Source organism: Dipodomys merriami, unplaced genomic scaffold (assembly GCF_024711535.1).
Source record: "Dipodomys merriami isolate MVZ:Mamm:240054 unplaced genomic scaffold, mDipMer1.0.p SCAF_12, whole genome shotgun sequence".
NCBI lineage: Eukaryota > Metazoa > Chordata > Mammalia > Rodentia > Heteromyidae > Dipodomys > Dipodomys merriami.
In genome coordinates this window covers 22,960,479-22,976,992 of record NW_027202493.1, presented here as the reverse complement: position 1 = coordinate 22,976,992, position 16,514 = coordinate 22,960,479, and the positions used below count along the sequence as shown (strand labels likewise).

General features: G+C 42.3%; 1 protein-coding gene across 1 annotated transcript in view; it reads right to left on the bottom strand.

Annotated features, from left to right (window-relative positions):
* The window catches only part of Enpp6 (ectonucleotide pyrophosphatase/phosphodiesterase 6), a 91,022-nt gene that overhangs the window by 32,727 nt on the left and 41,781 nt on the right, over positions 1 to 16,514 (bottom strand). Inside the window, exon 3 of the mRNA XM_070015983.1 lies at positions 5,080 to 5,191. Coding sequence (XP_069872084.1) covers positions 5,080 to 5,191 — 112 coding nt within the window. The remainder of the gene's footprint in view (positions 1 to 5,079; positions 5,192 to 16,514) is intronic.

Here is a 16,514-nt window from a genome sequence, read left to right as displayed (position 1 = left end):
CCTTCCTTACCACCCAGGAGCTACTTATAGCTTAGTGTGGCTTTAGCAGGCATCTTTTCCTGCTCACTGAGCCACGAAAGTCCTGAAAACAGAGTTCCCCGGGAGGATGGGTCCCCAGTCATGCATCACAAACAGCTCTCTTTTTTTGTCAGATAGGACAGTAGCACAGGCTAAGGTGCTAAGTGTTGAGTCCCTGTGTGTGGAGCAGGGGTGGGCAGAGGACAGACAGCATAAGGGGCGGCTGCTGCTGGTTACATTAGGTATTGAGCAGGCTCTAGAGACCCCAGTTCACCCCAGCTCTACAAAAGCCCAGGCCCTGGATATTCCCAGAGAAGCCAATTCCAAACAGGTATCTCTCCATTTTCCCTCGCTGTCTGACTGCTGCAGACAGTCTTTGTAGGTGAACTGATGGCTTCACAGGCAAGCAACGCCCAGAAGACTAGGGACTAGGCCCTTCTGGAAATTGCTGAGTGCTGTCCCCCACCCCAAACCCACTACCTTGTGAGATCCAAGGCACAGTATTTAACTTTCAGACAGTTAGTTTCTTCTCCTGTAAGATGGGAAGAGTAGCATCTATGTCATTGGGTGGGTGAGAGAGAAAAGAAATGGGTGAACGGAAACAAAATCTTTAGGCCCACCGATAGTGGTATTAAAAACATCAGTTCTCATCCCTTCTTTTTTCTCTGTGCTGAAAAGTGGTCTAAGTTCAAAGTAGCATCTCAAAAAGATCTGACCAGTTTCTAAAAAGCTTTATGAGCATTGGAAGGTATGCCCAGGTCAAACGTGGGTACTGGGTTATTCCTTCCTATCCAGATATGGATGATTTCCAGACCTATGTGGGCCCCGTTGAAATGTCCCTGGATAAGACTCCATGTTTAGGATTTTGTTGTTGTTGTTCTTTTGTTTCGATAGTAATAGTTTTTGAACCTAGGTCTTCATGATTGCTAGCCAGGCACTCTACCACTTGAACCACACCCCTAACCCATTTTGCTTTAGTTTTCAGCTAGGGTCTTATTTTTTCCTCAAGGCCAGCCTGGGACTGCAGTCTTTCTTTCTATGTCTCCTAGGTAGCTGGGATGACAGAGCTGAGCCGTCAAGTTCAGCTTATCTGTTGAGATAAGTTCTTGAGAAATTTTTACTTGCGCTGGCCTCAAACTTTGATTTTTATCTGTCTCCTCAGTGCTTTGCATCACAGACATTGGTCACCATGTCCAAGATGTTAACAGCCTCTCCTACTTTCTATCAAAGATTATGCACATGTCCCAGTCTCCTGGCAAAAATGTGTACACGTGGTAGATAGTACTGACTTAAAGAAATGAGTACTCAAGTTTGGACATTGATGTGGAAACTCCTAAGGGCTCTTCAAATCCCAGCTAGGAATCTGAGCTAGAGCTGAACAGAAACCAGGAGGTAGGCTAGGGAATTCTTTTCATGCTTCTTCACTCAGGACTATCTGATGGAAAGATAACTAATTACAGGACTTTGCCTAGGCACACCTTCCATGAGAACTAATGATTCCTTTGAGCCACGTCATTGCAAGCACAAGCTGCCACAGATAGAGTTCTTGATTGTGTCAGCCTGTCTTGGACTGTGCATCTTTGTCATATTTACTTCACTCCTGAAGAGGACTAGACTTAAAAACTCTAGAAGACTTAAACTTCAGAAGAGCTTAGGTTAGAAAACAAATATGGACCCACAACCTCTAGTTTTTAGTTTGTTTTTTAAGAAAGTAATGAGAAATATGATAAGGTAAGTTTGGTTGAAGAAAGTACTTTTCCTTGTGGGAGGGCTGGAAACATCTTACTGCTGCCATAGTAGTACAGCTGGCCTATTCAGTTTCCTCTTGGCTTTCCTCTTTCATCTGAAGTACTATCTAGCTTTTGAGATGAAGGCCTTCCTTCTTCACACATACTATTCAAAGGGGCTGTTTCTGGTGGCCCCATTAACTTTGTCAATGTGCATGACCCTTAAGGCAATTGCATCAGCCTGACTCAGTCCTGCCCAGGCCTTCACTGTCCAACTCCAGGGCCGTACTCCTGTTGTGTACTATTAATGATATCCACAGAGCTCATGGCCATGTACATGGAAGTAAACATGAATAGTTCTGATTGGGCGGCAGGGCTCTAGCTCCATGTTGAGACATGGCCTGGGACCACATCTCCAACCCGTCTCAGCCTTTTTCTCTAAAAGAGACCAATGTCTTGGCTACTGAGCACATGCATCACTACCAACGACAACAACTACCACAAACCCTCCCAATAACCAAGATAAAGATGCCATTCTATTACTTGTCATGTGGCTTGTAAAGGAAAACCAAACCAAAAAAACCCCCTGTGCAAAATAGCAATATTTCTGAGGAGGAAGTAGAGCCAAGCATTTATTTATTCCCCCAGCATTCCACTGTTCCTGAAGCATGTGTACGGTGGGAAGCATCTCAGCCTGTGTTGACCGGAGATTCTCATGGCTGTAAGTTCGCTCTTTCTTTCTTTCTTTCTTTCTTTCTTTTCTCTTTCCTTTTTTCTTTCCTTCCTTCTTTCTCTCTCTCTTTCTCTCTCTCTTTCTTTCTTTCTTTCTTTCTCTCCATTCCTTCCTTCTTCTTTTCTTTCTTTCTTTCTTTCTTTCTTTCTTTCTTTCTTTCTTTCTTTCTTTCTTTCTTTCCTTCTTTCTTTCTTTCTTTCTTTCTCCCCTGCTTTCTACCTGTGAATTATTCTGCTGTAGCTGTAAGAGTCCATTCAGTTCCAAGACAAGATGAATGGAAAAGAGATCATGCTGACAACAGATTGGTGGGTAATTTGATGGTATTTGTATGGCAACTAAGTTCCAAACTTTCCTATTGGCATACAGTAGGCTGCAGAGAACTGTAACATTGTATATATGTTGGAAACAGCATTGGTTAGACATTGAGTTATTCCAAACTCCCAGCTCTGAGCATCTGCTGTTCATGTTGTACTATTCTGTCTGGCTTGTGCAAACTAGATGGCAGCACAATATTCTAGTGCATCACTTGTATGCTTTTTTCCTGTCATATGGCAAGAAAAAGAAAGCAATGTAAGCCTGGAGCTAATGGCTCAAGTCTGTAACCCTAGCTACTAAGGAGGCTGAGATCTGGAGGACTAGGGTTTGAGGTCAGCTCAGGCAGAAAAGTCCAAAAGACTCTATCTCCAAAATAATCAGCAAAATGCCAGGTTGGAGGCATGGCTCAAGTGCCGGTCAAGCCAGAAAGTTGAGCAAGGGTGGGACTTTGAGTTGATGTCCAAGTAGTGCAATAGGATGGAAGGGAGGAAGGAAGGAAGGAAGGAAGGAAGGAAGGAAGGAAGGAAGGAAGGAAGGAAGGAAGGAAGGAAGGAAGGAAGGAAGGAAGGGAGGGAGGAAGGGAGGGAGGAAGGAAGGGAGTGTAACTAAGAGGCAAGATCACATGGAACATGTATTTTATAAGCATACAAGGAACATTTAAAAAGTATTCCCCAAGTGGAGCTGTGGCTCAAGTGGTAAAGCACTAGCTTTGAGCAAAAGAAGCTCGGAGACAGCACCCAGGCTCTGAGTTCAAGCCCCAGGACTGGCACAAAAAATAAAAAGAGTATTTCTCCTGGAATCTGCCCTTTATTTCATAGACATGGAGTGTTCTAGAGTCAGTGGAGCAAGGCTTCCTTTTTCCCTTGACAGCTGCCACTTACCTTGTATCTTGAAGTATAAAGGAAGTGAAATGGGATTCACAATGGCCATGTGACCTCAGTTAGGGCTAGTTCATGTGACTAGGGCTAGTGATCTGCCCACTGTGTTTAGCATGGGTTAGCTCTCCCTGTACCAGCTACAAGCCATCCTCCATGTTTTGGAGGATGAAGGTCCTACCCAGGTGTCTATACTCAGATCACTATGAGTCTTCTACTCCAACTTCACCAGGAAATGAATTCAGCAGCCAAGATGACCTCAAGTACAACCCTGGAAAATAGAGACCTGGCAATATGCTCAGCCTCTAATCTCTCATGCAGGTTTTCAGCTGGTTGTCTTTTGTTTGCTTTTGCTTTGTTTTTGATGGTAGTACTAGCATTTGAATTGAGAGATTTGCATCAGCTAGGAAGATATTCTACTACTTGGGCCATGCAATCTAATCCCTTTTACTCTGGTTATTTTTTGAGATAGGTTCTTATAGTTTGCCTTGGCCCATCGGGACTGTGGTCCAACCGCTTTCCACTTCCTGCTGTGTAGCTGAGAGGACAGGTCTCTACCAGCACACCTGATTTTTCTGTTGAGATAGCATCTTACCAACTTTTTTACCCAGGATAGCCTAGAATCGCCATCTTCCTGCTCTCAGCCTCCCACATGGCTGGGATGACAGGCATGCGGCTCCACTCCTGTTTATTGGTTTGGATGGGGAAATTCAAAAGCTTTTTTTTTTTCCCCTCTGGACTTTAAACCATGATACTACTGGTCTTAGCCTTTGAAGTATCTAAGATTACAAAAATGAACCACCATGCTGAGCTGGTCTGCCTTTTTTATTACCTTTTCCAGTGATTTCTGGTAGTCACTTAAGACTTTATCTTGAGTTATTTTGTAATCGGTTTCTCTGACAGATTCATGTGTGCTGTTCAGAGCAGCATTATTAATTTCTTCATTTTTCAAATCCTGTGCCATTGTTCCATGTGAGAAGAGAGAAAACTTCCATGTTGTAATATGTGAATATGTCTTGTACCTCTCCAAGGAGGGGTAAAAATCAGCAATTTCTCCAAATTCATTATTCACAGATGTCACCTTTTTGCCTAATCCTAATGTCTTAGAAATGTAATTTCTTACTAAATCATTAAGGAAAATGTTGATACTTATGTCATTGTTGTCCAATAGCACAAAAAAAATCCTAAAATCTTGGCAATTGCCTTTCGATTCAACACTTTTAAAGAGTACCCTGCGTAAAATTACTTCCTTAAACTTATACCCTAGTACTAGCCAACAGTCACCATAAAAAAAAAACCAACTATACAAGACCTTATTTCACCTATGTCAGGGCCTATTAACACACTTCAGTTCCCATTATTGGTTCTGGGAATGGGAGCAATAGTATCACCGAGGATTTGGGACACTTACCTGAGTGAGTCTAGAGCATCACTGACAGCATTGGCAAAGTTGATATCCGTTGGGACGTTTTTATATTCCAAGCAGTATTTAGGTCTGACCCCGAGAATCTCAACCTCACAGCCTAGGAAGGAAACAGAAGGCAAATGGTTACTCTGGTGCCAGTCTTTAAGGTAGGGTTTGAAGCTGACCTCAGAGACCAGATATTATTAGTCAAAATAAATTTATGTTCATTTTCACAAACTAAAAGAACTGGTAAGGCCTGGGAAGGTGGCTCAGTAGTAGAATGCTTGCCTTGCATGCATGAGGCCCTGGGTTTGATTCCTTAGCACCACATAAGCAGAAAAAGCTGGAAGTGGAGCTGTGGTTTAAGTGGTAGAGGCTAGCCTTGAGCTGAAGAGCTGAGGGACAGCGCCCAGGCCCAGAGTTCAGGCCCCATGACTGATAAAACAAACAAACAAACAAACTGGTAAGCCAGCATTGATGGCTCGTGTCTATAATCCTAGTAACTCGGTGTATGTTGGGGGATCTGAGAATCTCAGTTCAAAATCAGACTGGGCTGACAAATCCCAGACTTTTGTTTCCATTAACCAGCAAAATGCCAGACTAGAGATTTGGTGGCTCAAGTGACAGAGAATCAACTAAGAATAAAAAAAGCCCAGTGAGAATATGGAAGCTGTGAGTTCAAGTATCATTACTGACACCAAAAAATGACTTCTAGATGATGCTTTTTGCCTCCTTGAAGCAGAGGATCTTAAATGTCATCCCTGTGCAACAGTGGTGGCCCATGGCAGAAACAGCAATAATTTGATAATGGAAACAAAGTAAAAATTAATGAACACACAGAAATGCCTTCTTTACGGATTGTTTTCTATGTACTTTTCAAAACTATGAAGTCTTGACTGGGAGAGAGGAAAGGAAGGGTAGCATTGTCCAAAAATAAATGTATTCTTTACCTGAATTACATAACTGTAACACTTCTATACATCACCTTTATAACAAAAAGTTAAAATAAATGAAATATGACCAAAAGAACCTATTAAATCTCTAGTACACCATGCCTATTTTGGAATCCAGCATTGGTAGAATCTGATTTGTGAGATATTTATGAAATAGGCATTTTGGTATCCTGTGGCACACAAAGACAAACTGGACCTAACATTCCAGTAGATGAGTGCGCAAACATCACCAAGTTTAACACAAGAATTCTGAGCCATGGCTTTGACATGAACCAGGGGCATTCGGATATAAGTGGGTTCAGTCTCTCTGCCCCAGTCTTCTCTTATTCTCAGAAGTCGAGCAGCAGGATGGAGGAAGGAGTCATACACAGTGTGGACGCATTAAACAAAGAAGTAGTTCATGTCTCCTGTGAGCCAGAATAGGACAGCACAAGATTTTTATCGCACGACTGAGAATGGTGTATAACTGAAAGCTTATGAATTATTTATTGCAAACAGCAGTTGACCACAGAAAACTAAAATCATGGAAAGGAAAATTGGGTGAGTGGGGGCTGCTGTAGGAGGCACACATCTTGGGGTGGATTCTTGTGTCACTACCATAACCTGGGATAAGGTTGTTAGGCAGTATTAAGATAATTTTTATTATATACATGCTTTGCCTAACAAAACACTTCTGAGAACATAGTCTAAAAAACTACAGTATAGTTTGGTTGTGGCACATACATAGAGCAAAATACCCCAAAGGGATGAAAATGATGCCAATTATAGGTATTGAGATAATATTGTAAGTAGAAAAAAAAGACTAAAATAATATCACCAAAGGCAATTCCTTTTTGTAAATATTTAGTGCATATTTATGTCCTCAAAAGAAGAAAAGTAAGTACAACAAAAGGTAAGAAAGATTTATTTTTTAGTGGTTTGTGTAGTAGACTTGTGGGGTGGAGAACTAAACTAAAACCATGCTGAACTTATCCTCCATCTCTTATTACTACAGAAACAATAAGCTTTTCATTCTCAAGATTTCCTTATGGCTAGGAATGCTCATGTAGCCATGTTCTGGGATCTACTGAGGAACTGAACTTAGTATCCACTGAGATCTACTGAAGAACTTGTGGTGGAAAGCTTTGCTTCCTTATGAAAGATAAAGTTGTACTATTGGCACTGTCGCTCCATCTTTTACAGTTTGGAATTCAGATAATGAAGACATGACCTCCGGACCTGTGGCAGCCACCTTGAAATTGTGAGGTAACAACTATTAATATGAAAAGGCATCATGTTAAAAGAGCAGAAGGATTAGGAGAGGCGGGGGTCTACAAATGACACTGATAAATGGGACATAATAGTGCACATAATCCCAGCTATTCAGATGGAGACAGGAGGATCATGAGTGTGAGGCAAACCAAGAAAAAGTAAGAACTTATCTCAAAAACAAAATGCAAATGAAAGGTCTAGGGGCATAGCACAATTGATAGAGAACTTGCCTGCAAGTAGGAGGCCCTGGAATCAATCTCCAGTACTGAAAGGAAGAAGAAAAGGAAGGAAGGAAGGGAGGAAGGGAGAAAGGAAGGGAGGAAGGGAGGGAGGGAGGGAGGGATACATGGATGGAAAGAAAATAAAAGTTCCTACATGACATAAATAACTTCCTTGAGATTTTCTGAGCATATTTTCTATTATTTTCAGCTTTTTGTTTCCTGCATCTCTTTCCTCTTCATGATATAAGTGGATAGTTTTAGGTGGATAATTGTTTCCTCTTAGCATTTTGGTACAATCCCATTGTATTTTAGATCTCAATAGTTCTGTTACAACGTCACTGTAACTCTTATTGCCCTTTTGAATACTTTTCTCTCTAGCTATTTTTAAGATTTTTGCATTATCTTTGCATTTTAACAGCTTCAAAATTCATAATTTTTTTCTTGGGTTTCATAGCACTTATTTTTTTTGTCAGTTGTGGGTCTTGAACTCAGGGTCTGTGCACTGTCCCTGAGCTCTTTTTGCTCAAGACCACTTTGAGTTACACCTCCTCTTCTGGTTTGCTGGTAGTTAATTGGAGCTAAGAGTCTCATGGACTTTTCTGCTTGGGTTGCCTTTGAACCCTGATCTTCAGATCTCACCCTCCTGAGTATCTAGGATTACAGACATGAGCCACCAGCACCTAGCTAATAAAACTAGCTTTGATGTAGCTGTTAATTTTAGAATTCTTATTCTCTCTCAAATATTGACTCTGTCTCATTCCATTTCTCTTCTTCTATGGTCTTTCCACTGTGTTTCATATGTGTTTTGTATGCTTTTCTGCCTTTTAATTCTCTTTGTCCCTCCACATTTGCCTGGATAGCTCTGTTCATCCTAGCTCTGGTAGTCCTAGAAATTTGTTCCAAGAAAGATTTTAATTTACTAATGCAAGTCTCCATTTTCCCTTAGTTCTTTCTTCATACTTCTTGAATGTCTCATATCAAAGTACCCATAGATTTGAATCTATTGTCTGCTTTGTTTCTCTTGATTTGGAAAGGTTAGGCCTTGCTTTCTATTTGGGGTTACTTCCTATTCTCTCTGAAAATTTTAGCTATCATTTAATAGCTATATCTTGTTACCATCACTATAAGCAGTCTTTGCTTATAGTGGTCACTTAGATTGAGGACAGACCACTTTCACTCATAGTGGATTCATGGATTAAGATGTCTCAAAGCCCAGTTTTGTCTTTATGAAGGCTTCCCTCCCTTGTCTACATGTAGCTCATTCTTATCTCTAGGATGATGTCATTTACTGTCACAATTGAAGGTGTGGAATGTTTACAAGTTCTCTTCTTCTTGAAGGGTCCTGAACTCCATGTTTTATTTTTTTCCTAGCCTATGATTCTGGCAAAAGTGTATTCAGTTAAGCCTCTCAACTCTTACTTTTGAGGTTAGCATTTGCCTGGACTACAGATGTGTTACTGACTGCCAAATCTACCTCTTTCAACATCTCTGTCGTATGTACATGAATACAGACATATAGCTTCAAATAGCTTAGCCTGTTGCTATATCAAGTAGAACTCCAAGTTTTGGCAAATAATTTTTCATGTAAAAATTATGCTTTATTAGAAGTTAGCCTATTAATGATAGGAACAGAGATATTCTTTAAAAATTAATTCATGTGTCCATGGACAAATACAAAGCTCTTTAGAATGAGATAAGACTAGAGTCAATTTTAATATATCTTAAATAGAAGCTAGACATGGTGGTATGCACCTATAATCTCTATTATTTGAGAGATGAAGGTAGGAGAATTATAAGTTTGAAGCTAGCCTTAGCAAAGTTATTGAGATCCTATCTCAAAAACAAAATAAAAACACAGAGCTGGGAGTATAATTCAAGTGGTAGCATATTTGCCTAGCATGCTTAAGGCCTTAGGTTCAATCCCCAGTCCAGCAAAAATGGGGAAAGAAAAGTCCTAAGAAAGCTGATGAAAATAGAATTACTAATATCATTTAATTCCTTGAATGTCAAAATTCCCTTAGTTAACCTATAATAAAATTTGAAATATCTCAACTGATAATTAAATTTTTCTTAAATAATTTAAAAGTGAACATTATAGGCTACCTTTTTAAAAGTTTTGTTACATTGTCACTAGGTTTATTCATTTTTTCCAAGGTTTTTGCCATCTGTTTGGTGCTGGGGGCTTTTACATACTGCCAGAATGACAGAAGCAATGCATATTTGTGAGATGGGTGAATGAGAGTCATCTTCTTTTATATAAAGGAATGTAGCAGCACCTTTCAGTCAGGATTATTTTAGCAATAAATATGAAAGCTAGGAGCCTTTAAACTATTCCCTAAAAACCATTCTTGCTCTTGGAGATCTTTTTTTTTATGCTGGTACTAGGCCTTGAACTCAAGGCCTTTATGCTCTTTCTTGGCTTTGTTGCTCAGGCCGGTGCTCTACCATTTGAGCCACATTTCCACTTGTACTTGTTGCCCCTAGGCTGACTTCAAACCTTGATCCTCAGATCTCAGCCTCCTAAGTATCTAGGTTTGCAGGTGTGAGCGCCCACACCTGGCTCTTGGAAATACTTGAGATCTCAGTTGGAAGACTTTGCAGTTAGGAAAAGATGCCAAGCAGGTGCATTGTATGGGAACTGTAATGTCCAGAAAACATCAAACTTGAAAGAAAAAGAAACTTCAATACAAAGCCAATAGGGCATTATCCTTTACTATTTATTCAGATGATGCAAGAGCCAATGAGCCTATCTTAACCAAGCAATGATCCTACCCTAACCCAGGAGAGATGTTCTGAATATAAGTCCTGTAGGCATCATTAATTTGGATGGAAGGGATGGACTGCCATGAGGAACAGAATGAGCAAACAACTAGACAAAGACTGAGGCAAGTATACTTCTGCTCTATTGGTCTCTCCTAAGTGGATTCTCAAAAGAAAACCCTTTCATCTCATAATTAACATTACAACCTAGCATGCATAAGTGACTGGCAAAAGAAGGCCAGCAAAAAATTACCCTGGAGATGTAATGGACTGTGAAGTCAATGGAGTTGTTGGTTTCAGAGATAGAAAAGTTAATTATTCTTGATGGATTTGTGTGGGCATTTAGTTTTGTTTTGTCTTTATCTGATAGAAATGAGCAGGGTAGAAATGAGGGGGTAGAGCTGTGGATTCATGAGCTGTTCTATAATCAGTAGTCTGTGGGCTCCTTTTCTGGATTTGCCACACGTTCCCCCTGTGAACATGAATGTGGGTGAGCATTGCTCAACCTCTAGGCTCCTGCCTCCAGGCCACTTCCAAGGCTTCACAGAGAACATGCAGTTTGGTCCAATGAGAGCATTACAGATCAGCCCAACACCACAGAGAAGCATGAGTTTCTGAAGCCAACGAAGACAATGGTAATCTGAGAATGAGATTTGGGCTTCCTGATAACCGTGAGGGTATGTTTTCTCTTTACCCCATTCTGTTCTTCATCATTCCCAGGGAGCTTGGAAAGGAATTGTCCATAATTACCACTTATTACTGTAGAGTCTACCTTTCATACCGGCTATTCCCACCTTATGCTCTCCAACAAGGCAATAAATAAATAGTAGGAAATATAGTGAGAGAGAGCATAAAGGCAAACCAACTAGACTCATCATGGTGCCCATACACCTTGGTGCAAACATGCAAGAAATCTGAATACCTGAATGCATTTCTTCTTCCAGACAATTTTTACCCATCAGAAAATCATTTTAATAGATTCTTTTTCTACAAGACTTTACTTCCATGGAGAAAAATGCATCAAGACAAATACACTGTGTTTGATGTCCCATAGATAGGGCATCTCTGTGCAATAACCAGATCTCACGTCCACAGCCAGCCGTCTTCCATGAATCCCATTCTTTTGACAAGGGTCGAGGCTGAGAGAAGGCAATGTCCTTAGGTCTCCCTCTTTGCCAACCCATCACATCTCTGAGCTCTGGTAAGGTTCTACTGGGACTAGTGTTTCCCTAATGTGCCTTGTTTTCTTAGGACCACCAAGTTGAAACCATAAAAAAAAAATCACATTTCTTTCCATTTCCTAGAGGCCAGGTCTCACCTTCTAAATGTGTCTCCTGCTTGCCAACTTCGACACATCTTGTAACAATAACTCCTATGAGTTGTGTTTTATGTGATGGGAGACAGGTGTGCAACTGTTGAATACATGTCTCAGGAGAGCTTATTAAAACAGCTAAGCCAATTAACTCTCATAGAAACATGTAACCTTTTCCAGGAAACTACATCTGAGGCACAGAGCTTGTGGGAACAAGTCTCTGGGGGGTGGGGGGGGAGGATGGCCTTTGATCTCCGAGGCCTTTTCCCCAGGGTGAGCCTGGCTCATGGGGTGAGCAGGACTGTGGTAGTGATTCTCCTCAGATAGAGAGAAGGGTGAGGGAGGGAGGGGAGCTAGCCTGCAGCTCAATGCTGAAGACTGGCCTTATACACAGAGAGCGATGAGGTGGGAAGGACAAATTAGATGAGAAGCAGCTCATCCGTTAGAGCCGAGTCTTGAAACTCTGTGGAACATCACCCAGTACGCACAGAAAGTGGATCCTAGGAAACAAAGGTGAGAGAAAGAGAGAATGTCGCACTCAGCTTTGAGGTCTGCTGAATGAGGCCAAAGGTAGAGTTTTCATTTCATTCTGTCTTTGTTAATTATCTTTGGATCAGAAAAAAAAAATCTCCAGTTCACGAGTCCACCCTCGGACCACGCCTGGAATTGTGGCTCTGAGATGTCTCTTACTAAATCTTCAGGTCCAAACATATGCTTGAAGAAACCACCAAGGATGTCAGCGTGTCTTCCTGTATCACATGATAGTCCTTGGCAAAAAAACTCCTTCCCTGAAGAGGTCATTCATTAAACTGGTCTTCTAATCACAGCACACAGGATTTACTGAGTATGCAAGAGGCTGCCAAACCTTTTCTAGTAAAACTTACTTGGGTTGCTGAGCTCTGGCCTGCGAACTCCAAGGCCTTAAAACGTCTCATCCCATGTGTAAGGAGAAGTCTTTTGGTTTCTAGGCATGTCAACAGTTCTGAGCCAGGAAGAGGCTGTGGGTGAGTGCTGTACCTCTAGTCTCCTTTCTGCATCCCTTAGGTAAGCTTCTTGGAGGTCAATTCTGCTATGTTAGGCAGTGTAGTGCCTTTGTCCATTGCTTCCTGGACCTGCACCCTGAGACATCAAACATTCACGATCTGTTTTTCTTTCTCCATGGAGCTGGTACCTGGAGCCTCCATCCCTCTCTTCCCTGGAACTCCCCTTTACAGTCCATCACTGGTCTTCATGTCTTACCTCAGAATTCTCCTGACACTCTAAAGGGCTTGAGATTTACTCAGCCAACTTTGAGCTCTTGTACAAATTTTTGAGTTCTTGGTATGACTTTGCAGCTTTGTTTTTGAGGTCAGATTGCCATATAAAGTTAATCAAATGGGCTCAAACCAAAGTACCTTCCCAGCCATTGAGGGCAGATTACAGCCATTGACAATATATTCCAGCTGATCCACTGAGCACTTACGTTATTTCATTCAACAAGCCTGCGAGGTGCATATCTGTGATTTTGTGGAAAGGTGATGAAAGGAGACCATGGAGAGGTTAAGTGACTGTCCCCAGTGCTTACATTAACTAAATGGCTAAGTTGAATTAGAGCCCATGCTCTGCCTCTTTCCTCTCCATTTCTTTCCTACAGCTCCCCCAAGGACTCTAGCAGAGTGTTAGGAGAACAGGGGACTAGAAAGGGAGGGGGCAAAGCTCTCTCTCCCACCACAGCAAAATCCCTGTAAAATGTTGGATTATGTGCAGGGAGCCCACAGGTCTACTTAGCACTGGCACAGCAGTGGCTGGTTGGGTACCACTGCCCACCAGCCCTGCTTCTTGTTCCCGGAGATATTTGGTTCCAACAAAGAGTAAGGTGGAGGCCTAGGAGGAATCTAGACCATGTGGGCTGCCTTCAATCACCCAAAGCCCAAGACCCTGTATCCTCTTCTGATGACTAATTTAATACAGAAAATAGGAACTTCAAATGTGTTTCTTCACCTTTGGGCAACTCAAGTCTTGAAGGCTGCTGATATTCTAGCCGTGCCAAGACTTCTGTGGACTTAGCTAGAACTCAGGTGCCACAGCAGATGTCTTTCTGTGGAATTTGGACTCAGACAGCCATGGATGGTGGCCTAATTCACAAACTTCCTAGTTGTATAAACACTGAACTTCCATTTCCTCCACTATCCTGTGAGTTGGGGGGGGGGGGGGACAGGTAGGCAGAAAGAAGTCTTTTACTGAGACCTCTGCAGATACTCAGACAGGAAGAGGAGTTCTCACTGGAGCGCTCCAGGGACGCTGAAGGTCAGAGTCCAGTGTCTATTCTCAAGCAGATGAAGATGATGGGCCACCTCACTGAGTTCCTGAGCCTTCCACATCAGCATCTGCTTTGAGTGAGAGAGAGCCTTTGCTAGAAATGACCCTTGGCCCTCCACAAGCTCCCAACCTGGAAGAATGCCTGGAACCTCAAATCAGCCCATTGAAAAGCTATCGGATCTGTGGGTGGCACTTGGCCTTGCAGCACACAAAGGCTGAGATTCCCAAGGTGGCTTTTCCTTTGGTTTATAAGGTCTGAGGCCTGCTGTGATGAAATATTGCAAGGCCTGGGATATGGTGTCATCGGTTCCTGTTGAAATCTCTGGCTCAGGTCAGGTGAGAGTAGAGGTATCATGGAAGTGGAGGGTGAAACCCAGTGGTGTGGCAGAGGATGGCTCAGAGCTTCAAGGCTGAAGGCTGCTTTGTAGGGGAGACCTGGAGCAGCAATCAGGAGAAGGGGAGTAAGCCTGCAGAACCCTGCAGCAACCTCTTGGCTGGAGTTTGAAACTATTAACGCCACATACTGACCACTCCCTCTTCCTACTTCCTGCCTTCCTTATTTCCTTCTCTACCTTCCCCTCCTCCATGGACTCACAAGTTCTTCCCTTTCCTCTTTCCTCCTCCTCCTCCTCCTCCTACCTCCTCCTCCTCCTACCTCCTCCTCCTCCTCCTCCTCCTCCTCCTCCTCCTCCTCCTCCTCCTGTTCTTCTCCTCCTCCTTCTCCTTCTCCTTCTTCTTCTTCTTCTTCTTCTTCTTCTTCTTCTTCTTCTTCTTCTTCTTCTTCTTCTTCTTCTTCTTCTTCTTCTTCTTCTCCTCCTCCTCCTCCTCCTCCTCCTCCTCCTCCTCCTCCTCCTCCTCCTCCTCCTCCTCCTCCTCCTCCTCCTCCTCCTCCTCCTCCTCCCTCTTCCTCCTCCTCTTTACTCCTCTTCTTTCTCCTCCTCTTCCTTTTCCTCCTCTTCGTCCTTTGTTTCCTCCTCCTCCCCTTCCTCCTCCTCTTTTTTTGTATGTGATAGTACTAGCAATTGAACTAAGACCATTTGCTCTCTCTTGTCTTTTCCACTCAAGTGCTCTATCAATTAAGCCACACCACTACTTCTGGCTTTTTGCTGGTTAATTAGAGATAAGAAGTCTCCCAGTCTTCTGCCTAGGCTGAAAAACTGCAATTCTTAGATCTCTGCCTCCTCAGTAGCTAGAACTGCAGGCATGAGCCATCTGTACCCAGCCTTTTCTCTCTTCTTTCCCTTGTTTTCCATCCTCTTCAGTTTTCTTCTTTCCGTTTTATTTCAATATTAAATTAAATAATATTTTGGTTTCTATTCCGGATGAGGAACTCAATTGATTATAGGAAAGTGTGACCTTACAAAAGTGCAAAGAGAGGCTAGGGGTTTAGCCCAGTGGAAGGGCGCCCGCCTGGTGCGCACAAGGCCCTGGGTTTGGTTCTCAGCCCTGGGGAAAACAAACAAACAAACAAACAAAAGTGCGAAGAGATGTACTAAACCTCCGAGGGCGATTTGCACTGTATGTGTCCTGCTGTGATATAGTCACATTTCACACGGGCATGGCTGCAGCAGCAGGTTCTATGCTTCAGGGTGTGAGGCTATGGCGTATTCAGTCTGAGCCTTATGTGTCTGGAACACAAGCTACACAAGAACATGGTCACAGAATAACTACATCAGTGAACAGCGTCACCAGCTGACTGTTTTCAGAGAATCACTTTCACTAAAGGAGTCCTTACTGTCTCCTGCCACTCCAGCACATGAGCCCGGAGGCATGACTGGGTAAGCTGAGGGCACTTGAAGGCAGTAGGAAAACACGTTGTAGATATTCTGCAAGCATGTCTTGATGTTCTTCATTGAAGACCCAAGGGAATCAACTCGCTCCCCCAAGAATATACTAAATAGTTTGCATAGGTGAGTTGAAATAAACTTGAAACAAAGCAATTCGCCTGAAAATAATTCCATCAACACACAATGTAATCAAACAAATACTATGTCTGTGGCCCCTTTGGTATTCTCAGGGGATTTGTTCGAGGACCCCTGAGGATGCCAAGACACAGGCTTACATCCTGATAGGAAATGGCATAGCATTTGTGTATGAACCACACACATCTTCCTGGATGCTTCATGTCCTATTTTGATTACTTATAATTAGTTATACCTAACACAATGTAAATGCACACGGTCTCAAGGGTTGACTATTGAGGTTTAGAAATGTTTAGAAAATGGTAACAACCTGCATCACTTTTTTTTTTTTTGCTATAAAACCAACACATCCTAGTTGTAAGATAAGTCAGAAAAATATAGACAAGCAAAAAGTACATGAGCCTTTAAAATTGTACCCGGTGGCTACTACTTCAGTGTGCATCTTGTCCCATCCTTTTCTATATTTTTATGTACACAACTGCTGCCTATCCTGAAACAGAATAGTTCTCTTCACGGTATGGGATAATTTATCAGAATACACTTAAGGATGTCATAATTCATTTCAGTAAATCCTCTGTGGCACCTAAGACCGAACCAATTGCCAAATATGTGTCCTCTTAGACCTGGTTCTCATCCTTCCTGGTGATTAGATGTGGCCGTGTATAATGTTCCAGCCAATAGAATGGGAGCAGAAGTGACGTGGATCAGTGCTAGTTCACAAAAT